Source organism: Pelobates fuscus, chromosome 4, assembly GCF_036172605.1.
Source record: "Pelobates fuscus isolate aPelFus1 chromosome 4, aPelFus1.pri, whole genome shotgun sequence".
In the NCBI taxonomy this organism is placed as follows: domain Eukaryota; kingdom Metazoa; phylum Chordata; class Amphibia; order Anura; family Pelobatidae; genus Pelobates; species Pelobates fuscus.
In genome coordinates this window covers 162,401,197-162,428,126 of record NC_086320.1, presented here as the reverse complement: position 1 = coordinate 162,428,126, position 26,930 = coordinate 162,401,197, and the positions used below count along the sequence as shown (strand labels likewise).

Genomic DNA, 26,930 nt, shown 5'->3' with positions numbered 1-26,930 from the left:
AGCTCGGAGCCAAGCAGCAGGCCCTCATTCTTTAGGTCTGTGGTTTTGTGCCACGGGGATATTGCCTGCAGAGCTGTAATTTGAATGTAATGCATAAAGTTCATTTTTTCTTTTTGTGTCAGCATTAAATATTGTGGCTCCCATCTGGCAATTTATTAAAACTAATAAGTTATTTTAAATGTAGAGATAATCTGCCGATGTAAGTGAAACATCAAAAATAATTCTACATTCCTTGGACATTGATATTAGACATTAGACATTGAAGTGTGGCTTGGCCCACTAAAGGTTGGGAATCATTGCCCTATGTGGAACTGAAGAAGGTTTCCTACAGTTATACCTATTTTGGGCAAGTCAGCCAACATCTCAGGTCTTCATAAAGACAGGGTAGGCACTTAAACCCTAGATCAAGACTCAAAAATTGTTCCTTAAGGCATTTTAGTAGGTCCCCATAGTTGAACAGTGCACAATAATTGTTAGACCACAGTTAGCAGTCTATGCAGAACTATTTTCAGGACCAGACCATTTTGCTCTTTCATTGTGACGGAGAAAAACCTAATGAAGAAAACTCTGTATAACTTACTTTAGTAAAGTTATTTAGGTCACTGAGCTAACTAACCAGAATAATGGGTCAGGTGTGTGATTTGGTCCCCCTGTCAAAAAATGATTAAATAAACATGACATAATTAACATTACAAATTTTCCCACATTGTATATTAATATGAATTTTACATATATTAATATACATTAGATCTGGTGTGGATTGGAATATTTCTATTTTTTTTTACTTTCTAAATTACATTTAATCTATATTTGAAGACTCTAAGAGTGCGCCCCACGTTTGCCTGATAAATAATTTGATGGACATGCACCCAGGCACAAGCAGTTATCAGTATTATTTAATGCAGGTAGCGTGTCAAAAAAACATTAACACATTGTATATTTATGCATTCATATTCTATTTAACTTTAAAACAGGTCTAGATTATAATGAAATAAATTGCATTAATATAGCGGTCATATTTCATAAAATGTCTATTTCAGTCCGGGATATGCAGAGGCGGAAGCAACACATCCAGTCAGGCACACAGTAGAATGTTAACAGTATTTATAAATTTAATTAAACTGCGCTCCATCCTGGATGCTATGAAACGGAGCCTTAAAGGAACACTAGAACGTTAGGAACACACATGTGTATTCCTAATACTATAGTACCCCTGTAATTAATTAGATTAACCCCTACCCCCTTCTGTGATGGAGAGAGGTGAATTTACTAACCTTTTCTCCCTCACAGCACCGGTCTCTGGGCTGCCGTCCCACCTCCTTGGCAGAGATCATCAAGACTGAGGATCTTAGACAATCCAATGCTTTCCCCTAGGAAATCATTGGAAGGCTAGTATGCATGCATGGCAAACCACCATGTGGCACAAATCAGATAATCTCCGAGACCATCTGATAGAACTAGCCGTGCATACTTGACTATTTTAGAGGAAGCACCTCTATTTGGCAGTCAAGGTGAAAGTCACTAGAGCCATTTAAATCCTGCAATGTAAAACACTTCATTGATATAAAGTGGTCTGAGTGCCTATAATGTCCCTTTAGTTGTTCCGCCAAACGGATATTGAGGCAATGGACACCAAATAAAGTCTGCATACAGGTGGAGCCTATGAGCTAAATACGCTCACTTCTCGGCTGTTTCACACAAACTGGTACCAAAATCTTTAAAATCCTTTAGTATGCATCCTCCACCACACACACAAACATTTTCATTAGCCATCTTGGAGGACACAGAAAAGATTAGAAAGTAAATCTCTCTCTACCTCTAAGCACACATAAACATAGTCGATACATTTACCATATTGAATCAAATGATATCATTATAATGTTTTCTTGAGAACCATGACTTTGATCATAGTTTACTATTTTACTTATCTAAAAAGGTAATAAATACTGTAGGGGATTTTAACATGGTTTATTAATTAAATTGGGAATTGTAGGGAATTCATCAGTGAATTACAAATTTTAGGCCCAAATAGTTAATTTCAAAGTTATAAAACACAAAGTTGTTAAGAAATGAGATAGAGCCAACTGTTTTACTATTAAGAGGACTGGAATTAAATAACTTAATTCATGCTGACAAATACATAAATTCCTTTGCCTCAATATCAGAATTAAAGTTTCAGTCTTATCATGTATAAAATAACAATGACAATAACTTACTTTGTTACCAGGAGAACCATCTATACGGTCTACAAATTGTGAAGTATCTTCTAAGCCGTGACCTCCTGAAGGTTTACAGACCCCTTGGTTGTGGTGGGATGGTGGCACTTGGTATACTGGGTCTTGGTAGGAAGGGTGTGGAACTTGGTAGATTTGTTGCTGGAAGCATGGTTGAAGTGGTATCTCCTGTTTGGAAATGCCATGTTTAGAACTATCAGACACAGGACCAATGAGAAGCTTCAGTCTGTTTCCAGGTGCAATGCCTTGACGGCCATGTAATGAGCATAACCACCATCCTTCAAGACCTCCAGTGTTCTGCTCAATCACTGTCAGAATGTCCCCTTTTCTGAATGATAACTCTTCTGCACATTCTGGAACATTATCATACAGAGCCCTTGCCATTAGATTCTGGAAACAAAATATATAAATAAATGAAAACACAAAAATGACAATTTCATGTACCTTGCATTAAAAAAAATGCATTTATTACGGTTTCCAAAAGAATCAATGAAATTAACCAGCAGGAGGAACAAGGCGTACTCATTGTAAATTAAGGAATTTTAGAATCCAAGCCAATGTACTTTGCATTTACTTCCGTTTCTAATAAATATGTAAGTTTACATAATTATTTTATGGTATCATTGCCAATATATAGGAAACTGAAATAAAGAGGATGTGTGCTAAAAGGTATTGTCATGTTACAGTTCCCATTAAGTAAACATACGTTCTTATTGTACATTCCAGATTTTTCAAAGACATCTCTTTAAGGGACAAGTATAAAGGGGTGTTTCGGGATGCCATTGAAACTTGTAGAATAAGGCCTCCAATATTGCTATTTTACCAGTAAGTCTGGACTTTACTTTTTTGTTTAATGCACAATGCAGATGTAATACCGTAAGTTAACGTTCTTGCATTTGCTGTAAATCCAATGCTTTGCAGTGATCTCTGCCAAACCCAGGGGGTGACAGGCAATCATTATGTTACCATAACATTATTTTGCAGTGCTAAGCCAAAATTAAAATCACTGGACAACAAGAATTTAAAGTTAGAACAGGAGAACTTAAGATATCAGAGAGTTCACATGTGTTAAACCCCTCTCATCATGTCCCTGCATGCAAAGCTGTTTTAAAATAGTTTTGTTTCAGAGTAATTGTAAATTTCTCTTCATCTACATCGAATAGCTAATGAGACTGAGGTATCTAGTAGAACTACTTTCCCTCTCGGTTTTAATAAATGTAAAGCAAATGTTAGATAACAACAGTGAGCTAAATGAAAAATTCCCACGTGATAAAGTTCCTGGTTGCAGATTATCAGATTCTGTGACCACCTGCCCCACAATTAGCTAACACAGCCTAAATCTGCATAGAATGGGGCCTCACTAAAACTATTCCCACAGTCTCATTGTTGCCATTTGTGAACGCTCCAACAAGCTAATTAACCCGATAGTCAATGGTTTGAGTTTGTTGTTGTATGTTTGTGTTAGCATTTTGTAAATGAATGATGTCATTGCCATTTGATACACTGTTAGAAAAACTGTGTACAAGGTAAATTATACATTACATTTGTTTTTCTAAGAAGTGAATGTATCATTTATAGACTTGTTTTCTCTCGTCCCTTTAACATGTTATTAAAATGTACGGTTAGGAGAACTAAACAAATGCTGGCCATGTGAAAACATGCTTTAGTCCTACACTAGTGACCAGTGACACAGTCAGGAAAAAGGAATTATCTTAAAGGGACACTACAATCACCAAAACAACTTTAGCTTAATGTAGCAGTTTGGGTGAATAGATCATGCCTCTGACGTTTTACTGCACAATTCTCTGCCATTTAGGAGTTAAATCACTTCTGTTTCTGCTTATGTAGCCCTAGCCACACCTGCCATGGCTGTAACTGACTTAGCCTGCATGAAAACAAAATGTTTTTATTTTCAATCAGATGTTGACAATTTTAAAAGTTTTTATCTCTTGCTGTGTAAATTGAACTTTACATACAGGAGGATCCTGCAGGGTCTAGTAAGCTATAAACAGAGCAGGAGATGAGAAATTCTAAATTAAATAGAATGTGCAATACAGGAAGTGTAAACATTAGATGACTTTTTAGAGGATGTGGTTAGGAAGGCTATGTAATTCACACGGAGTGAGGTTTGACTAGAGTGCATAAACAAAGTGATTTAACTCATAAATGACAGAATTGAGCAGTGAGACTGCAGGGGCACAATATATACATCAAAACCGCTTCATTAAGCTAAAGTTGTTTTGGGGACTATAGTGTCCCTTTAAACCTTGGTACCTAATGTTTTAACCTTTTCAGTGTCAGATGTCCACAAAACTTTATAAAAATTAGCTAAACCTGAGATTTCTGAATGTATTAACACTAAAACAATTATTATATCTAGCATCTGATCTGTTGTGGTTCCCAAAGTGTCATAATGTTGGTACACGTGAAAAGCCAATGTTATCAACAGATAAAGGGAGTTGTAATAGCCTGGCTATAAGGAGGGTTTGAATAGATAACAGGTAATAATAATAAGCACAGAGGAAGAAGTCCAAGTTTAATTAGTCCAGTGGGTTATGATATAAATGTCAGGTTAGGTGTAGCGGAGCTGCAATGTTAAATCCCAAAATCTCCGCTGGTACAGAAAGTAATCCAAGTAAAGCGCTGGAAATGAGGGCAATATCCCAAATCCCCCAGTAACCGGAGTCAACTGACGATTTTATTCACAAGCTCCTGTATTTATGTGGTTCCCCATGCAAGGGGTTTCCTTAGTCACTTTACAGGGGTTATACAGTAGAGGACTACATGGGGAACTGAATGTACAGGGCATTTCTCCCACCATGCACTGCTGTACGAGAGGGATACTCCCACTAGAATATCCTGTTAAGTGGATTATCCCTCCGAACAGCAGAACCGGATTTTAACACAAAAATATATAACTTTAACATTATTTGTGGGATTATACTAAATGACCGTTCGGTAGATAGCTGGGGTCTGAGCGCATACTTCATGAAAGTACCGCTCAGATCCCAGCCAAAATAACCGAAAGCCACACAAAACACACTTTATATTACATTCTCCTTAAAAGTACCGAATACATATTAGGGAACAAACTACCGAAGGACCGGTGCTCCCAAACAGCCTGGAAGTCCAGCTGTGTTCACGCCGTCGAGTAGCCGATTTTAGTTCCAGGCGCTCGACGACCAAACACCACTGGGCTAACAAAGGATCCAAGATGGCTGACCGCCGCGTGGTCGGTAGCTGAAGGACGGCCACCCAGGAAAGCAATTAACCGCCGATTGCTACAATGTTGCAATCGGTTAATGGTAGCCACACGAACCTCTGTGTGTGGGCTCCCATTCGGTACTTTATTTATTTGTTTCACGAACAGTGTGTAAAGTCACTGTTCGTGAAACTACCATATGAATGCTAGCGGCTTTCGGCCGTTACCTACGAATGCTCTCTATTACAAAATTACATGGATACATCCATACACAGAATTAAAGCAGCTTTTTACAGACAACCTTCAGATGTTAACAGTATGACCTAAAGTGGCTATGTTTGCCACATTAGGTTTTCTAGAAATCCTGCTACTTACCAGGACATTGAAGTCAGCGGGACAAAAATTAAGTGTGTTATAAAGAGTTAATGAAGTGTTCTAGGTATAATGTAAAATGTAATTCTAGGTCCCCGGGCACTCAAGGCACATTTCCTTCACTGGAAAGAGAAACACTTGATTCTCGGGAATTCTATAATAGTTCTGATTGCTTTACTTTTCAGAAAGTTTTCCAAGTAAGGGCAAGATCAAAAAGAGAAAAGCAGGCTAATCAGTCTTTGATCTCATTATAGTTTTAGATTAATGAACAAGCAGAAAAATATCTAACTAGAGCTTGATGAGATGGAGGATCACAGAGAGGGAAAAAGCACATAGTGCATAAACAAGAGTAATGACGCAGGTAGCCGTATTAGGTTTATTAAACTCTCCAGGCAAACACATGGAAGGGGATTTCTGTAATCAGTCATTAAAGGGCCAGTAGGTATCACTAACCCAAGTGAGTCAAAATCACAGTTTTCACCATTAACCCCTTAAGGACACATGACATGTGTGACATGTCATGATTCCCTTTTATTCCAGAAGTTTGGTCCTTAAGGGGTTGAGTTTCTCTCCTAAAATGACCGAGTGAGTACTACCCAGAGTAAGTATATTTATTTAAAAAAAAAAAAAAAACACCTTACGACCACAGCACTTCTGTGTTTTACAGAGTTTCCACTGGCCTATGAAGCTTCATATGCACACAGACACCTGCAGATACAGGTTTTCTCCAGCACTTCAGTAAGCTCTACCTGTACGATTTTTTTTTTGATTTTTTTTAAAGAATACACATTCAAAAATATAAAAATATAAACCTTTAATCAATTTAGAATAAAATAAAGGGAAAACATGCTACAACCCTGAGTTTAAATGAATAATATAGCATTAGTAATAAAAATCTATATTACTAATACTATAGTGTCCCAGCCCCTAGTGCTCACTCTGTGCTGTTAAGCTCTCCTTCCCTGTTGATATCATGGAGGAGATATGGCCTCCTCCGTAATGGTCCAATTTAATACTCCTCATAGAGGAGCACTGGCGACCTAATGTGCGATGAGCACTGAGGATTCAAACTTTCCCGTAGGAAAACATGGAATCGATGCTTTCCATTAGCGTTTCGAATCACGTGATGTGGTTCTACTTGGACTTAACCCTCAACAACTAACGTTTTACATTGCAAGGCTAACAGGACAGGACTGCACCCAGACCAGTTCATTGACATGATGCAGTCTGAGTGACTATAGTGTTCCATTAATGATCTCAAGTCTTACACTTCTAGCCAGCGCTTAAAAGTTACTTGCCACTGCAAGCCTGAATGGTATGTGTCACAGAAACCAGGGCCAAATTTCTACAACCCATAACCAACTTTTGGATAACCATTGGTTCTGCGTAAATGTGATAATTCCAGTTTTTTTGTTTTTTTTCTAATGCCAGGAGATAATGTACTAAAAGTGAGGAAATGAACATGGAAATCAGTGTGATTAACAACCACATTTAATATCATTTGGTATTCCTCCCATTTACATCATTGCACCCCATTGCAGAAAACAAAGTAAGTGGGGTGTGTTATTATTATTATTATTGCCATTTATATAGCGCCAACAGATTCCGTAGCGCTTTGCAATATTATAAGAGGGGGGATGTAACTCTAAATAGGACAATTACAAGAAAACTTACAGGAACAATAGCTTGAAGAGGACCCTGCTCAAACAAGCTTACAGTCTATAGTGTTAGAGTGGTAAGTACAAGCACACTTAAAAGGGACACTAAGCACCAGAACCACTACAGCTTAACATAGTGGTTTTTGTGGAAAGAGCCTGTTCCTGCACGCTCTGCGCTGTGGACACTTGCCTTTTCTGTCAACACCTTACATTTATCCCTAAAAACACCTCTAGTAGGTATCACTCAGACAGCCACTAGAGGTGCTTCCTATTAGGGTACAACTTTTGGCTTCTTCGTGCTCTGCATGACGCCATACGCTCTCCATTGAGATGCATTATTATTATTGCTATTTATATAGCGCATTACAATATTACATTTGGAGAGGAAGCAGCAAAGACTACAATACTATCATCAAAAGGTAGTAAACATGCTTTTTGATCAGTGGAAATGGATCATGTTTGCAGTAGCTGTTTCAGCTCACGTCCCATACAGGTGAATGGAATTATGGGTCTACTGATAATCTTCCTTTTAAGGTCACACAACACGCCATCAAACTTTACAGCTATGCTTCCAAGGAAACAATATCTCCATTTGCTCATACAGAGTAGGAGTGGGAGTGGGTGAGTTTATGACCAATATAAACAATAATGTAATCACAGTTCAACAAATTAACCCCTTAAGGGCGGAGGCAATTGTCCAAGCTCTGGAAGAAACAAAACCTAGAATTTGATTACATTTCTGTTCAACCATAATTTACCGCTTTCCCATTAAGTGTACCTACACTGACTATATATCATTTTGTTTAGAGAAATGGAGGTTCATTTCACATCAAATATTTATAAACGGAACATAATTTATTAATAAAGTATTAGAAATAAAGAAAGTTCTGCAAGTCATTTTAACTCTGAATGTCATAATATTGCTAGCTTTTACTGCAATAAACCACACATTTGTATGCTGTAATGTCCCACGAGAAAAAAAAGGGGCCCCCATGTACAGGTTTTATGGGGTTTTGTGAAGTTACAGGGTCAACTAAAAAACTTCAATTTTTGCTATGTAGCAAAAACGATCTGCCGCACAACAGCCATGTCTTGGTTATTCAGTAAAGTGGGAATTCAAAGTGAATTTGAAGGCCAAAGTAGCCAACATGAAAGCATAGCTGATCATTTTACAGAATTATATAGAATTTATATAGAATTATATAGAATTTATATAGAATTTTTCCAGTTCTGCTATTTTTACTTTGAATTTGAAATTCTCAATTTAGTGAATAACCGTGGGTACATTTAGATTTCTTATGGAGATTCTAGGCTTTATTTGAATTTCTAGTTCTGATTTAGTATTACTGTCTGAAAATAGTTTAACATTGAATGGTGGGACATTGCCAGGCACTATAACCAATTCATTGAGATAAAATGGTTGTGGTGCCTACAGTGTCCCTGTGTGACATGTCATGATTCCCTTTTATTCCAGAAGTTTGGTCCTTAAGGGGTTAAGGGACATTTTAAGCACAAAAACAACTTTACCTTAATGAAGTGTTTTTGGTGTTTAGACCATACCCTTCTGTCTCACTGCTCAAATCTATGCCATTTAGAAGTTAAATCACTTTTTGTGCAGCCAATACAACTTGCCTACATACTTGCAAAGATTTTAACCTCCATTATTGCAGTGTGTTTAATTTATAATTTATCTTGCTCTATTTAGCCCCCGTGTGTGTGATTGAAGTTCAATTACCACCAACCTCACCGACGTTTAAAAATGAATATTAAAGAAAAGTGCAGGGTCTCGTTTCCTAAATAATTTATATAGGCCATTTAAACTCTGGAATTTAATCTCTAGAATGCAATGAAACTTTATAATGAACTATTTTAGTGTAATTGTGCCAGCTATAACGGATTGAGCAAGTTTCTTCTTGTGTAACAAAAAAAAAAAAAAAGACTTTGATAATATGCTGTAAATAGGGCCTCTGACCTTTGTCACCAACACCATTCTTGCATTTAATTGGATATAGGAGGGAACACACATTTATAGATTAATAGACACGACAATGCTGGCAGTTTTAAAGTTGTATTCTGCATCCACCTATGTAATTTTCTGCCAAAAAAGGAGTTATAATTAACATTACCGCCCGGAGTGTGAATGGGGAGGTCTGCCTTTTAAAAAGGTTGAACTGATTGACATTCGCTTTTCTGAAATTTATACTCAGCATTGTTTGACAAATTAAGCAAAATATACCTGTATTTAATTCCTTCGTCAAAAAGTTGAACAATGACAGAACAAGCCTACAGGAGGATGGTGAAATTCAATGATCTCACCATGACTTGTACAAGCCACACCAAAGTATATTTATGAAGACTTTTTTTTTTTTTTTTAGTCGTGTGAAAACATAAGTTCGTTTCTCCAGGCAAGCAATGAAGAAGGGGTGTAATTATGTACTTAGTGAAAGATGTGAATATGTTTATGCCAAAGGCTATCAGAACAGAAGCTGAAACACAAAAGTTAATTAACGAGATATAAATAGAGATTAATAAGATGAAAGATATTCAGATGTTACTGTGTGCTTAAAATCTGCACCTGCTTTAGATCAATGACCTCCTGTAATTAAGGATCAGACTGTGTGCTACAGAAGGTTCTCTTCCAAGTGTAACTATTTGACAGGTTACTTATTAAACTATTACCGTGGCAGACCAGACAAAAACACTCCATCCTCCATGCTGTGGATTATCACTATTGTATGGATAGCACTGTAGCATATTACTTTTAAAGCTTCAATGTAGCACAAGGGGGCTATGTCTGAAGAGCGATTCTGGAGCATTGTTCTAAAAATGGAGCAATCATTCCCTTTGCTCCAGATCTGCTCCACCCCACTTACGTGCCTACTTGTCACATGCAGCTAGCAATGTGTCATATTTCATGACTTAATCTGTCAGCAAATAAACTATTCCTGTTTTCAACATGTTTTAAAATGGAACCAGGTTTTTTTAACCTTTTATAATCCAATTTTGCAAGCTAGCACGGTTTTCCTCACACTGCAATAACATGACCAACAACCTGGTAGCCTATATGCCAGTGCTCCCAAATAACTCACTGATATGACATTTTCCATAATAAACAGATCACTGTTTTAAATAAAAAAAATTAGTACATTTATAAAATGTTTATAACTAGCTGTCTGCTTAAAAAGGAGCACAAACAAATTACATACAGACACACATTATTTTTGTAATATTGGGCCCTATAAAATAAAATTAAAAAACAAAAAACATCCACATCTGTATCCCAGCTCTAAATAAGTCTCTTCACACTCGTCACTGCAACCTGATCATCAATTCTGAGGACTTTTGTCCAACAACATACTTCTCACAGAGAAACACAGCACATGTATGGCAACCGCTATGATCCACCAATTAAATGTTCTGCTATTAGAAGCAGGGTGGGTTGGGTGTCCCCCAACCTGCAATTATACTGCAACAATGTACCGTATATAAAGGCTTCTGGAGATAACAATATACACACAATACTGTTCTTGAGAACAAGAAAACATAAATCTGACAGTACATCATGGCATGTCTTTTATTTAGTGATCCTATGACCATATTTGGAATTCATATGCAATCAGTGTATGGAGAATTAGAGGACAAATATCAATCCACCCAGCATGTTTAAACAGAGATACAGGAGAAATGTATGGGATCATATGGTTACACTCTGAGTAATGGAGCTGTGGAATGTGCAGACACTGAAATATTGGATACATGAAATTGGCCAGAGATGTGGAGTTTACAGATGCCATTGCATCACAATGACATCCATTGCAAACAACCGAATTCCCAAGACCCTAATGCATTCTTCGGCACCCTTTGTCTAGATATAATTCATGGGTCTGCTTCCAGTGACATTCCAAGCTAGCGGTGAATGGGGAACATTTGTTAAGAGGCCTTTTCATTCAATGGCTGCATTCATGTAAATAATTATATATTTTTATTTGTATGTGCCCCAGAATTCTTCATGGGAATTGAAAATAAATAAAAAGTTTGTTTATATTAACTTCACCAAGTTGAACAGCAAGTAATAAAATATGAACCTCAGGAACCACCATAAACCAAACAGCAGACACAAAAGTAAGACATATATTATATATATATATATATTTAACCTGGGGACAACAAGAATGTACTTTTTCAACAAAATCAACAGAGAGAACTATGCACTATCTCTTGGGAGGAAACAGACAACTAATTTTATGTGTTCAGCATAAGAATGTGGCTCCAGAATTTCTTATTCTACCCATTTCCTGTCAATTTAATGACACACCCAAATGTTTTGGGAGGGGGATTTAATCTCCAAAGGATTTTTGTGCCTAAAACCTCATTCAAAAAAATAAATAAATAGGTACAATTTCTGCCGTTTAAAAGACCACAAGGAAAAAAAAAATATTGGAAAATGAAATGACAGCAACTCCTTATACAGATCTATGGTTATTTATATTTCCTGTAAGAACGTATACTTTGTTGAATAAAAGTTACTAGATGCAGACAGTCAACCTTAATCCCCTGTACTAAAATAACTATACCCAAACTACACAGGTCTAAGTGCTGGGTTATTCACAAAAATAAAATAAAAAATGCATTATTCGCATATATATGGGATGGCCTGGCATTAGAGTGCGACAATTTAATTCCCAGCACTCTGATTCAATTTCAATCTGAAATTTGTTAAACAGCAAATCCATCGTTAAAAAAAATTAAATAATTTATTAGCATTTCCTACTGCTAAACAGTTTAGATAATATAGGACACAGATATCTGGCAAGAGGTATATTAAAGTAGATAGAATCTTTATGAAATACTCCTATTGACCGTGTTGGAATTCCACTGAAATTCCAACCCAGTCAAGAGATATGCAGAGCCAAAGTAGGGACTACTTTGTCTCTGTATTGTTTCTACGCCGGACACTTCTAGCTACTGGGTGAAGCTACTGTTGTCTAGAAGTGTCAATAACAACTACAGGGAATTGGATCTGCCTATGGAGGATCCCATGGTATTCTCCACAAACCTCAATGCTGTACTGTCGCGCATGTGTGAGGACAGCAGTGACGTCAGCTACTGAAGCGGACCTGCTGCACCCACGAGGGACAGGTTTAGGTAAGTAGAGCTAACCTTTACATCTCCCCCGTTTTTATGTTACCATCGGGGATATTTGAGAATCCTGCAAAGTCCCCAGTTGGTGACAGTGCCGCTTTAAATACATTTTTCAGACACAAAAGAGCTTGTGTCTACATGTGGGCATGAGTAAAAATAATAAGAAAAAGAAAAATGCTAGTTCTAGCAAAACTAACCAGAGATTGCACATTTACTTTGCACACATTGGATGACATGCTAGAAACAAAGATAAACACATTTATCTCAATGTGGGTTAAGTTTTCAAGAGGAACAAAAAGATCAAATCTAGGCCAGATAATATGTCCTCAGGAAGTCCTGGTACCTTAGGAAACCTTATAATCTTCTAAGATTTGTAGCTCCACCCATTACAAGATCCTTTGCTTATTCAGACCTGAGAAATGGTGTGAGATGTAAACATATCTTCACTCCATTTTCCCCAGATACACTGGATAAGCTTTCAGCCTAAAGTACACACAACACAGAACAGGTCATCAGAAAATTACGCATTATGCTAAAGCTTTGTCAACCTTACAGAGGAACTGTCATTCATTGGAAATTACACCACAAATGCAGAGGGACAAAATAAATAAAATAAATGTTAACCATTTTTTTAATGTATTGCCCTGTATATATAACACTAAGCAATTACTTTCACTACCCAGTTGATTATAGAGCACACATTGTGTTCGATTTTAACCATTGTTTTTGGTTCGCCTTGCCTCTCTATACTGAGTGACAGGTCCAACTAGCAGAGTTTATAACCATGCTTGACAGTAATCAAGATGGAGGTGCTAAGTTCCAGGATTGAGGCAAATACAGCAGTGCAGGTTTCAAACAAAATTTTGCATTTAACGTTTTATTGTTTAGATTTCACAAAAGAGGGGATAACCTAATATTAAAAATCTTAAGAAATGGTGGTAACCCTCTAAACAGGTAGTTCTACACCAGCTGGAGGTCAGCCTTTTGCCCAAAGGTCTAGTAGCTTGACTTAATAAAAAATATAATAATAATATATTATATAAATAATTCTGCTTAGGTTTCTTCCCTTGCACCACCGAAAATAGCTTTTGTGAACTCTACCATACAGAGATATGCTAAACCAGTGAGATTTGAGCGGTTACTCCACGTGAGCATAAACAATATAATTACTAGGCCAGTCAATTATACTCAAATACCTGTACATAGGCTGCAATATCCTAAAACCCTGACCCATGTCAAGAGGCCTGCTCAACATTATAGCCTTGATTCAGTCATTGGTCTTCGAAGTTCAATACAGATTCCAAGCAACCATAAATCTACCATAAATCTGAGTTGCTGAGAGAGCACAATACACAGCAAGGCAAGAGACAAAATATCACAAGCTACTCCATACTAAGGGCACAGAGTTCAGATCACCCCCTCTTCAAAGCCCATTGCTTCCACATTTTACTGCTCGTGTAGTTTTCCAAAAAAGCACTATTTATACAGTTGCCAGAGATGTAACCACCGAACAAATCTGGAATGCAAACAGTAAGCAAAACCGAACCTACAAAGCACACACTGTTCTTTTTCATCCCAGAGAAAACAAAAATTTATGGAGTCTCATGTTACCATGGTGATGAGCCTCTGCGTATTCATATTCTATACTAAAGGATACTGCAAATATTACATTAACATATACATATACACTTGTTTATTGTAAAGCAAGACGTATTTCAGAGGTTGAGATATTGCAATTTTTTATTGTGTTGGTATGAAACCCTGTTATTGTTTTGAACAAAAAATAAACTGAAGATTTTTTATGGTTTTTGCAGACCTGACAGCCTACTGTTTTTTTGTTTTTTTTTACCTTTTTTACGATATATGCTATATTAATTGGAAAGAGGACAGAGCAACAAAGAATGCCTCAGCTCAAATGGAGGAAAACTTTGTTCAAGCAGGTCTCAGCTCTACCCGTTACATACTAATGCTTAGACTATACAATTTAAAAAGTAATTTTATTTATACTTCTGCCATCTATAGATGAAAGGAGTATCTAAATATTACAAACAACATATGTCCAACTGTTTCATCCTTTTCTCTGCTAAAATCAAGGAAAATAAAGCTTACTGTGATGATGTCATAACAGCAACTGGGCCTAATGGCTACATGGGCTCCTTTCACTACTAGACTAATACTTTGAAGCCTAACATTTCTTTCTTTATTAGTAGGATAAACAGCACTTTACTCAAAAATAAAACTGGCGTCTTTAATAATATTAAAGAACATTTCTTATAGGTCCTACTTGCCTGGACATTTCATAAAATCTGATAGAATGTTACCTGGGAGTTTTATGAGAACAGCTTATATCATAGCATCATTTTGGAAACCCCCCAATATTTGACAACGTTAAGCTTTCCTGGAAATATGTGCATTACAATTGCAAAGGAAACTATTTTTCTTAGGACAAATCCACAATTAAAACTATCAATGCAATATGTATTGCAGTATTGATACACTTTCACCCATAAAGCAGCAATTCTATATAATTGAAATTTGCACCATCTTGCACATACCCTACAATGGAGAGTCAGCTGTATTCTCAACACATGAAACAGAAAATAATGATCTACTAAAATGTCTTAACTATGCTTTTAGAATAAGAGCATACAAACTACCCTGTGAGATTCTGTGGGAAAGTGGGGGTTTTGATCATCTTTAGAGATGGAAATGTGCTTAGAATGTGATTTTGTTTCATGATAGTCTCTATTCACAACACTTACAATACTGGATCATGTACAATAAGCCCTGCAGCCCATGTCTATTGGCTTGAATGGGAGCACTTTGCTGGCTGAAGTTTCCTGAAGGTCTTTTGAATGAGCCCTTAAGACAATTATGCAGTTTATTGTGTTGCTCAGTCTTGTTGTTGTCCCTTTTCTTTTTTCATTCTGAGAGAGCTGCCATGCCATCAACCAATCACAGTAGCCACAGCTTAGGTCATAGATTAGACACAATACCAGGCCAAAGTGGCACATAAAACAAATGTACATACATTCCAAATCATTCATACATTTCCTATGCTTGCAGCTACATGTGCATTCTGACCTATAAACTTTCATAGGTCTGCCTGTCAGTAACTAAATACTAAGAGATTTTTTTTCTGTTTCTTAATGGAAAAGTTTAGCTTTATTTTTTTCCTACATATTTCTACCGTATTGTTAAATAGTTAAAAAAAGACTTGGATGTAAAGTAACACAACTCATAAAATATATATATATATATATTTTTTTTTTACAATTTCTACACTTTCCTAACCGCTGTCATATAAACTACATTTTTCAAAACAATTGCGAAACTAAAAACTAGTTTCTTTACTAAAACGAGGAACTGAGGGGAATGGCGTTATTTTGTGCAAAATAGTTGAGCTATAAATAGTTAGATTTCTCGTAAAAAAAACCATAAATAATAATTTTCTCTTGCATTTGCAAGCTCTTGTCTGGTCTCCACGTTTGCAGATTTAGTCAGGCATAGACATATACTATGCAGAATATAAAATGATTGGAATAAATGGTTATAAACCCAACCTCTCATCCAAAAAGAAAATAAATTAAAAAATATCCTCAATGGAAAAAATATAAAAACCACACAAATATCAACAACCACTAAATCACAAACAGTAGAAACAAAACAGCAAGGCCATGAGTGTTTCCCATAGAAAATAACCACACTATAACGAGTTTCAGTAAATCCTACTAACTTGGAGAGCTCCGAGCAATAACAGTACTTAGAACACAAAGGTTAACCCCCAGTTTGACTAGACATCCATTTTATTCACAGCTCTGTGATCCCCATGATCTCAGCCAGGGGAAGCAGCAATTCTTCACACTGAGGGTTAACCTTTGCCACTGGGCCTCATTTTAAAGTCAGACTGCCAAACCTCATTCCTAAATGGGAGCTGGGAGTCATCCAGAGCCATGTCATTAATGAAAACTTGGAGCCTTTCAATGAGACATCGCTGTCTGCAGGGATTAGTTTGTGTTGTTTGCACATGATAAAAAGATAGCTAGGGGGTACTCTTATACACACTCTCAGGTCCCAGGACCCAAGGAAGATTACAATTTACACCCATCTAATTAATGTACAATATAGGTCAATTGTCCCATACAAAAAGACAGAGACTGGTTTAGCAGTACCCGTTTTGAACTAGTCTTCCCTTTAAACTCAGGCAGCCACAGTGTGGAATGTTAGCAATCAGAGAATTCTAGGGGGTTCTGTTAGAATCTAACCAAAGGGAACCCGTGCTAATTCTTCCATTAACGAACTACTCAATAAATAAACAAGACTAACACCCCTTCTAGCACTCAAACAGTTAACTCCATTCCAAAACCTACAAAGTACCCAGTGACTATTCACTTTACATTGCATACCTTCAGATTAAGTTTAAAAAAAAAAACAACAACAAAAAAACACTGCTACAAAGAAAGCAAGGGAAATCAGCTCACCTTGTACTTCATCTTTGTAAGCTCTCCTTTGGCCAGGGTTTCTAACGAGTTAAAAAGTCCTCATTGGTAAAGGCAAAGTACAGTCCTGGTTCACCGATTGTAAGTAACTGCTGCTCACTGCTGAACGGCTGCACAGCTATCTGATAGCACTGCAAGGTTCCAGAGAGCAGAGTGAACACGTCATTTGCATACTTTGTCCTTATTGGTCAGAAGGGGAGGGACTGCTTGTCAAGAACTTTAATTTCTCTGAGTCTCTCTCTGGAGCGTTGCTTACTATACAGACACAGGCATTTCTATATCAGGAGATTGGAGTATGTTACCTTAATGAACTGATGTTATATAAAAAAATAAATGAAGAGGGGGGATGTCTCCTTTTAGCAATACATTCCCTTGATAGATTTTGTAGCTGGACGCTTTGCTCTTATTCCCTTTGAAAGTTTAAGTGTTGCAGCTGTCAGACTCTAACAAGCACCAAATGTATGCAAGCACTGGATAAATGCCATTATATATTATAAGAGCCTTACTTGGGTGGTGGGATAGTTCTAGATATAAACACAAATGTATGGTAATGTAATCATTTCATTGTATATGAAGAAACATAGCAAGAGATAACACTGATGATTATGCTATAAGTATAATATTGTCATAATATCCATCCATAATATTATATGGAATTACGTAATAACATTATTGCGGTTAGCACACAGATCCACAATTAGAAAATGATCTGATAAAAAAAAACAATATGGTGATCCTCCACATCTTACCTGTAGTTTTCTGATGTGTTGCCTTATTATCTTCTGCGTTTTGTTCCTTTTAATAACTTCATCCAATTTGTTTCACTATTTTCTGTGCTGTAGTGGTTATGGTTCCAGGAGTGCCTTGATGCCTCCCATTGTAAGTAGTCAAGCCATTTAAGTTTGACTTCTTACCTGGGGTCCACTGGACACAATCCCTGTCTTCACTGCATCCTACACAAAGCTTGAATCTCCTACTCAGGATCTTCTGTTAACTTACCTAAACTAAGTTCTGCAGTACAGGGCAGGCGATTCCCTGAGAGCATCGCTCATTGGCCAGACATAGCCTAGATAGAGAGCTTCTGGATCTCTGTCAGATGTAGTGACGGCAGGAAGCGGTACCTAGCAGACCTCAAGTTTTATCAACTTAAAATGGGGGATGACAGAGCACTCCATCATGTTATAGTGGTTATAGTGTTCCTTTAATGAAGTGGTTTGGGGGTATTGATGCTATCCCCCACAGCACTGTTTCAGATAGCCACTAGGACAACACCAAATGATCCACTTACTGAATTTATTTGACATATGGTGTCAGCATATAAAGTAAACCGCCAGACGTTGTGTGCATCCAGTGCTACTCTTTGAGGAACTTTGGTTTCATGGTTTCTCACAGAGAAGCACTGTATGGGCAGATGGTGTAGGCTGTCAAACATGGACCATACATCCTCAGGGCTTGTGAATGGACAATAGTAATCAGTCTTAATGACTTCACAGGTGGAGGATTAGGCTACAGTGAGGATACTGGAAAAAGGTAAGTTTTATGGCATATTAAAGGATCTCAAAAAGGTTGGGTGGGTGGGTGGGTGGGGGGAGGAGTATTCTAAATATAAGAAATGTAAAATTCCCCTTTTCTTTTCAATTTTAGTGTGCCTTAAAGCAAAAAGTAATGATTTGGAAACATTCTCATGCTATAGTTACATTTTCACACTATAGTTACAGCTATTAGCCTGAATTTTCCAATTCAGTTTTCAGTTTGCTACAATTCTTGTTTTAGTTAATCAGTTCCATTGTGTACCCGACAATCTGGGATCAGTAGGTAGCTAAACCTTGGAGTCTCCCTAACATTTGTAGAACTGGATACTTTTCATATATTCAGTTGTATTACTAACACCCCATTAGACACAAATCTCCATACCCAAATTGGTTTCATCTGTTTGATCTCCCCTTTTACTTTCCAATCTCTATTTTGATTTCATATAACATTTTTGTCCACATGGTCTACCGTTACAGTTCCCTTTTAGTCATATTTTTCTTGTCTTTCATGCTTTCCTTTCTCCTTCCTTTCTCATTGTTTTTCTCTTGTTTGCCATCTTTCTTCCCATCCAGCTTTCTGTTGTTTCCACCCTTTTCTTACTCTGTCTTCGGACATTTGTCCTCTCTTCCTGCCAAGTTGTATAATATGACAGTATGTACTTGTTGCATCATCAGTCTTGCCAACCAACAGGGGATTGTTTGGCATGTGAAGAGAAATACGACTAATTTCATCTTCAATCTTCATACAATTTAGGTGGCAGCACTACTATAATGGATTTTACCAGGCCTCTTGACCACATTCTGTTGAATGGGTTATCTCTATACTAATACAGTTTCCATTCACTTCATCCAGGCAAGCTAACAGTATATCCAATAGCACATTGATAGATGGGTACACATATTTGTGTGCCCTGTTATATTTTCTGGAGTATATCCTTAACAACATCAAATAGTTCTTGGTTATGCCATTAGACTCTTCTCTTTAACCTCATATTATCTCCCTCCTGCACTCACAGAGGATGGTATGCTAAAAATGTCTAAGGACCCTTCAGAATAAAAAGAGGGTAAATAGGGCAGCTTTCTATTATTATTAAATAAATCGTGAATGTTCACACTTAAAACTACACAAGATAAAGGTTGACTCAGGTTGACATCTATATTGTGTGTTTTTTCCATGTATCACAATATTCTAATGAATAATATATAATTGTGTCATTTTACCCCACTCCCTCTAGCATGTAAGCTCATTGAGCAGGGCCCTCAACCCCTCTGTTCCTTTGTGTCTAACTTGTCTGGTGGTTACAACTACATGTCTGTTCGTCCACCCATTGTAAAGCGCTGCGGAATTTGATGGCGCTATATAAATAACATAATAATAATAATTGGAATAGAAATGTCTCTATTGAATAACAAGCAAAACTATTTTACAGTCTAATAAGGTGCAGGACAAAGGATACAAGAACAACAATGTCTATATAGATAGACAGTTGTTAGGAAATTGAACACAGCTGATGACGGGTTTGGATCCACTGGTCAACACACACAAGTTCATCGATGTGTAGTGACCTTTGACCACACAGCAGGGATTGGCAACTTCTGGCAGTCCATTACAGTCTACTACTATTCAAACCCAGGTTGGCTGGGTATATACAGATTAAGGTGTCTACAGACATCAGTCAGAGTGCTAAGAGGTTTTTAATGCTTTATTAAGCAATACTTCAGCTACTCTGAGGAAAGGCAATTGCTCCATATTTATCAATTGATCACTGATACATTTACCATTGATAAACACAGAGCAAACCATTTGCCTTGATAATACCTTTTATGCAGTAAAATCTGAGACAGATGGGCCAGAGATTATATCTGATGACTGCAGAAAGATTTGCAAATCTGCATAACCTCCCTCTCACCTCACAAGATCCCAGCAACCATAGGGCCTGCAAGCCTCGCTCCCTACTTTAACCCGTTTGTGTCACTATACCCCACTCCCTCTAGCATGTAAGCTCATTGAGCAGGGCCCTCAACCCCCTCTGTTCCTGTACGTCCAGTGGTCTGATTATGTGTCTGTTAGTCCACCCATTGTACAGCGCTACGGAATTTGTTGGCGCTATATAAATAATAAAATAATAATAATAATAATTCCCATCTATCATGTTCATACTCACCAACTATAAATCAACAGCTAGCTCTTTTCAACAGCATTAAATACAATTACGTAATTAAAAAAGACAAGGACACAGCAGGTATTGCTAATGAAATAATTCTGACTAAATACAAAGTTTAACTTTCTAATATTTGCAGCATTCTATTGCCTCACAATAAACTGGAATCTAATTTTCAATTTCAATAAAAAAATTATGTTTATTTTTTTTAAACAATATATAATATTTTATAAAATTTTATTTAAAAGTTTAAAAACTTTAAATTAAATGTTGCTATTCTAATTTGCTTTCCAGTCCAATTTCACGCAAGACCTGTAGCTATTTACCATAAGTGGGCTTATGTCTGCATGTAACTTTATATTAAGCAGAGCGTGTAACAAATGTGAACCCTAAGGCAATTTAGAATTAGCCAGAGATTAACATGCAACAATACAAGGGCACACCCCCAACCACATCTGCACAGTAGGAGGCAGACTGATTTGCTACTTTTGCTAAGAGTGATTCTATCTATCTGTGCTACTCCTATGTTGCACAACTGTAAAAGTACTAGATGGGTACCTGACTGGTGAAACTTCCAGTGGCTGAAGGGAGACCCAAAGACGAATTTTAGGTAATATTTAGGTGAAAATATCTATCTTACTTCTATTCTGCAGACACCAACATGGAAGCGGACATGTGATCTTTGGGAGGGTCTCTGTAAAGAAAATGCAAAGGGCCAATTTTACTTTAAACCCTTTAACACAATTTAATTTTTTGGGCTTAGACTGTCATATTGTCGGCGTATATGCTCTCCCACTTAAAAAAAAAAAGTTTTATGTTACCTGCCACCCAGCACCAGACGAAGCTCCGTGCTCTGGTTTCCCTCCTCCGTCTGATGTCAGCAGGGGTCTTGCGTGGTCCAATCACAGGCTTCTCGTAGAGAAGATTGTGATTGGAGCATTTCACAGGCTCAGAGTACATGCGCATGCTCTAAGGCGGCAAAGGGAGGGGGAGAAAGTGGGTTAGACGGTTTTTCAGTTAAACAAAAAAATAGAGTTCCAATCTGCCAAAGTCACATGTAACTAGGCCCTGGCAAACAAGTGCAAATATCTCTGCGTGTGCAGCGTTTCAAGCACACTTGAACTGTCATGACTACTTTAAATCACTGAAATGGTCGTGGTGGTTGGAGACTTGGAGTAATCCTTTAAATCTATTAATTAGGATGCCAACATCATAAAAAAGGGGAGGAGTAAGGTAACTTTTCTTTTTTTTTAAACAGGGACCCAGATTAAGTCCATCATATTAGCTCAGTGGTTAATTCTTTCATTGTAAAATGAACCACACAAACTAATTGTAATACTAAAATAATAAATGCTATAATACTTTTAGTAAAGTCTTCCCATTGTGAATAGGGCCTCCACTGCTACAGTAAACTGTTTTCTTTGGGCTGGCATATATGATCCATTGTGCAGTGCTACAGAATTTGTTGGCACTTTATAAATAATAAAAATAATAGTATTAGGATGTGTGTGCCCCTACGGCTGGTGACTCACTGAAAACAGCATGGGCTTGGGGTCTCTGTTGCGGATCAGGGCTTGCGGTTAAAATGTAATATTGTGTAATAAAAAAAAAAAAATAATCATTTCATAATTTTGATTTATTAATTTCAGTAAAATAGTTTGCTGTTCCTTGAAATAAACTGTTAATACTGTGATTATGCTTTATTTTATGTGTTACCAACAAATTCTCCCGCGCTATATACAATGAATAAAGGGGTAAGACCAAACTTTAATTGAAAATCCTGAAAAAGCAGATCAACAAAGCCATCTGCCAGGGCTCCAAAGCCGAAGCAAATAGTGAAGTAGTTACCTATACTGAGCGTATGTTTGGCTGCCTTAGGGATCTGTCAGACAGTGAGCTAAAGTGTGAGGCATGACTGGTGTGCAGTCCATGTCTGGTCTGCTTGGACTCTGCCTGAGTCTATTTGGCAGGCTGAGCCCCACTTTGGAGTGAAAAACAAAGCTCTGAGGAGGAATCCAAGCTATGCGTGGGCCAAGGAAAAGGAATGCAGGCATGCTGAAAACAATCGCTCCACGAAGAAAGAATCCAATTCATCACAGGGTTTTAGTAAAACATTTATCTTTTATAAAGAGCTTTATGAACTCATGCCTTATGTCCTATTAAACTCAACTAGAAGTTTTATGCAGGGTGCCTTGCTAACAGACAACATATTTTTAACCCTCGGAAAGCAATGTATTGTCCACTCTTCCAGCACTTATAGAACCATCAGTTTTTATGGAAATTATACAGCGGAATAAAACATTGAAAATCACTTATAGCTTGTGTTAACCTTCTCTTCATGCAATGCTCTGTTTTCTTTTAAACGTATATTAAATGACAACCCGATCCAATTCAGATCAGGCACAGCCAGGGCAAACATTGCATTGTTTCCGTTTCTCCTCCTCATTCTATGCTCTCCCTATGGTGACAAAAGGCAGAACTAACAATGATTGACAGGGAGTCAAACTGAAGGTAGGTGCCCAGGACAGAGGTAAACACAATATTTATTAAAGGGAGAATTGCCTATAACACACAATGAATTTCAAATTTACAGCCAAAATACGTGAATTGAAAAACAAATCTCTGAGCTATGCTTCTAGTTTGGATTTTTGGTTTAAAATGTCAAATTCACGTTGACTTCTGTATGAATTCCTTATAATTCTAACTTTAATGAATGCCCCTGAGTGGTGTAGATTTATATATATCTTTTTTTATTCACAATCCCATGTTTGTAAAATATAGTCAATAAGTAACAAAAATATAAAAAATTCTGGTAAAATACATTTTCTCTTTAAAATTGTCATTATCATAACTCATAACAACTTCCACAACTATTATTTTCTGACAAATGAAACAGCATACAAGGCTAGATTCTAATTTCTGCCGTTTATAGGCATATGATTCTTAGACAACTCTTGAGCCATGGGATAAAGCTCAGAAGACAAGGCCATTCATGCTCTGGGCAGTACTTACAAACCATCCATCCTAAGACATTTTCTCTGTGTAATCAAAGTCAGTGAGTGAGTAACTGTTGGTGCCAGTAATAAAAGAGATTAAACAAAGGGGGATACTCCACTGCCCAAATACAAATTATTATTATTATTATTTTATTATTATTTATATATAGCACCATCAGATTCCGTTGCACTGTACAATGGGTGGACTAACAGACAAGGAATTGTAACCAGACAGGAACAGAGGGGTTGAGGTCCCTGCTCGATGAGCTTACATGCTAGAGGGAGTGGGGTATAGTGACACAAAGGGTAAAAGTAGGGGTACGAAATAGGTTGTTAGAAAAGTTATCACTGAGGGCCTAGTAGGTAATTTTTGACAGTTGCAGGAGAGGAGTCATGGGGGATAAAAACCTGCTAACAGTTTAATTGATATGCTTTCTTGAAGAAGAGACTAGGTGAAAATCTTACGGAAAGCCCTGGAGAAATCTTGGAGGCAAGCATTAGAGGTGGGAGTACGGACAGAGGATATACGTAGGTCTTTGGCAGAGCATAGGGGCCTCGACGGGACATACTTGTGTATTAGGGAGGATAGGTGGGTTGGAGCAGCATTATGTAGGGACTTGTAAGCAAGCACCAGAATTTTATATTAAGCCCTATATCTAACTGGAATCCAATGCAGGGACTGACAGAGCGGGGAGGCGGACAGGGAAATGAGCCTTGCCGCCGCATTCATTATAGATTGCAGCGGTGCAATCTGGGAACATGTAAGACCACTGAGAAGGGTATTGCAGTAGTCAAGGCGAGAGAGAAAAAAACACTATTTAGTAGATATACCCCCACGAAAACATGCATGCATTTAAGCATACATATTTTCATTGGGGGCTTATCTGACAACAGCTTGCAAAGAGCGTCTTTGCAAAGGAGGTGTTCTGGGCAATTGCTGTCTCTTGAATTTAGTTTCACTAAGATAACCAGACAAGGAAGTTACAGGACCGGTTGTCTGATTGAAAGCCAGGGGGGTGTAACAAGGCCTATTAATAAAAGTTCCAATCTTTACACATAAAAATGTAATCAAGCTGTAGTGCTTTAGTGGTCTGCAAATTCAGCCCTGGCAACGTAGTGTACAAGTTAGGATTTATTAACCAAAGTGAGAATTGTTACAAATTGACTAGGGAATTTCAAATTTTACAAGCTGGATAAATAGCTAAATTGGAGAATGTGTATAATGTGAGCTTACTTGGTCTAAAACTTGAAATTCTCTGATTGATTCCTGAAAATTCCCTATTTAGTAAATTACCCTGCCTTGGTCCACACAGGGAATTTGGACAGTCCTGTTTATTTTGTCATACTCCTGACCAGTAATACACACCCTCTGGCACTCCAGCTGCAGTGTATGCTCAGGGTTAAGAGATATTATCTGCAGGAGTGCTAAATGTTGTCTGTCTCTGGTGTGATCAGACGGGTGGGTTGGCTGACATGAGTAGATTTTCAGAGGCTAACTCATTAAAGCCTTTCATGGGCTAGTTGTTATTTTAAGCTCCTTTTTAACAGTGTGTTGAATGAGTTTCCTCTGGTTGAATCACCGAGTTGCCAAATTTCTTCATCTTGTCGGCCAGCTCATGAAAAGCACATATCCTAATTGTTCTGATTCCCTTGGGACAGTTCCGCATACCATGGACATTTTGTTGGTACACTGGAGAGTAGAAAATAATACATTGTCAATATGATTCACAAAGATCTTTATTTGCCTAGGTAACTTTGAAAAAAAAATCATCTAGTGGAAATCATAGCAATTCAGAGGATATATTTGGGAGGTAATTCACAAGATTTATTATCCTCTGTAATATACCATGCTCTCTCCAAATGAATTGAACTTTTCTAAATCAGCCTGATTGGCCTTTAAAATGTCTGCACTAGTTCAATCTTTGCCCAAAAATTGATTCCCAAACAATTAATTATTTGCCCTGAATCAATATTTCTCAGATAGCTCAAGAAAAAATATTAATCAAAAAAATGTATAAATCATTTGGGCACTCACTCTATTATTAACCCTTATTCCACTGCCTTTGTTGCGAAGAATTAAAAGGGACAAGAGGGGTGGCAACAATTTGACAAATTATGCTCTTTTATACGCACAAAAGTTAGAACTCTGTGTGGGTGATCCTGCATGCAGGGCATGCAATATATGGGTTTTAATTATAGAGTTGCAAAATTTGACATTATAGATCTCTGCAACCTCATCTCACCATCATACATACTCATCATAGTCTGCCAGCCTTGTCAGTCCCAGATACTGCAAACAGAAATAGACCGCCAGCCTTTGCACACATTACATTTCAATGCTTGGGTATATTACAGGGTGCACAGAGCTACCCCTTCTGCCAGTCACTCTGTTTTGTGTGCTCTTGTGGACCGAGGTAGAATGACCTTTATTATCCTCTATTTGGTCTAAAAAAAAATGCTCACAATGTGCTTGGCCTAGAGTGGGCATGGATAGGACAGCCACAGTCCTGTGAGAATGAGGATCCTCTAGTGCGCTCACAAGGCCACAAACTACAAAAGTGGTGTAAAAGGCACAAGATAGATGTACAGAGATTTTTCCTTGCATTTAGATTTTTGCCTGCATTGCTCATCCCTCCCTCACTTCATGCGCTGCCTCCCTCCAGGGTCGTTGCAAGGATTTTTGGCTACACAGACGAAAACGCATTTTGACACCCCAACCTTAAAAAATGTGTCTTCACCTGTGTGTCTTGTAACCCTCTTTTTGAATTTCTTACCCTCTTTATAGTATCCCCCCCCCCCCTTTACTATATCTACCACTCTCTTACAACCCCCCTTGTGTATCTCCTACTTTCCCCAAGCCCCTTTGTATTTCTCTTTCCTCCCCCCAGGTGCTGAGAGGGGTGGACAGGGGCACATGGGCTGTAGGAGAAAGGGGGGGGGGGGGGACAGGAGCATGAGAGAGGGTGGGACAGAAGCATGAGAGGGAGGACAGGACATGAGAGGGGGTGGACAGGAATTAGAAACAGGGGGTTAATTTCCCCTTATGCTGCCCTAAGTTCAGCGCCTTTCGCATCCTGCAAAAAAAGGGAAACTCCAGCTGAGTCGTCCGGCCTTTCCTGATGATGTCAGGAGG

General features: G+C 37.7%; 1 protein-coding gene across 1 annotated transcript in view; it reads right to left on the bottom strand.

Moving 5' to 3' along the window:
- NEDD9 (neural precursor cell expressed, developmentally down-regulated 9) overlaps positions 1 to 17,241 on the bottom strand; it is a 33,456-nt gene extending 16,215 nt beyond the window's left edge. Inside the window, exons 1-2 of the mRNA XM_063451721.1 lie at positions 17,090 to 17,241; positions 2,217 to 2,624 (exon numbers count right to left, since the gene is read on the bottom strand). Coding sequence (XP_063307791.1) covers positions 2,217 to 2,624; positions 17,090 to 17,101 — 420 coding nt within the window. The 5' untranslated portion in view covers positions 17,102 to 17,241. The remainder of the gene's footprint in view (positions 1 to 2,216; positions 2,625 to 17,089) is intronic.
- Between the last annotated feature and the right edge of the window lie 9,689 nt (positions 17,242 to 26,930).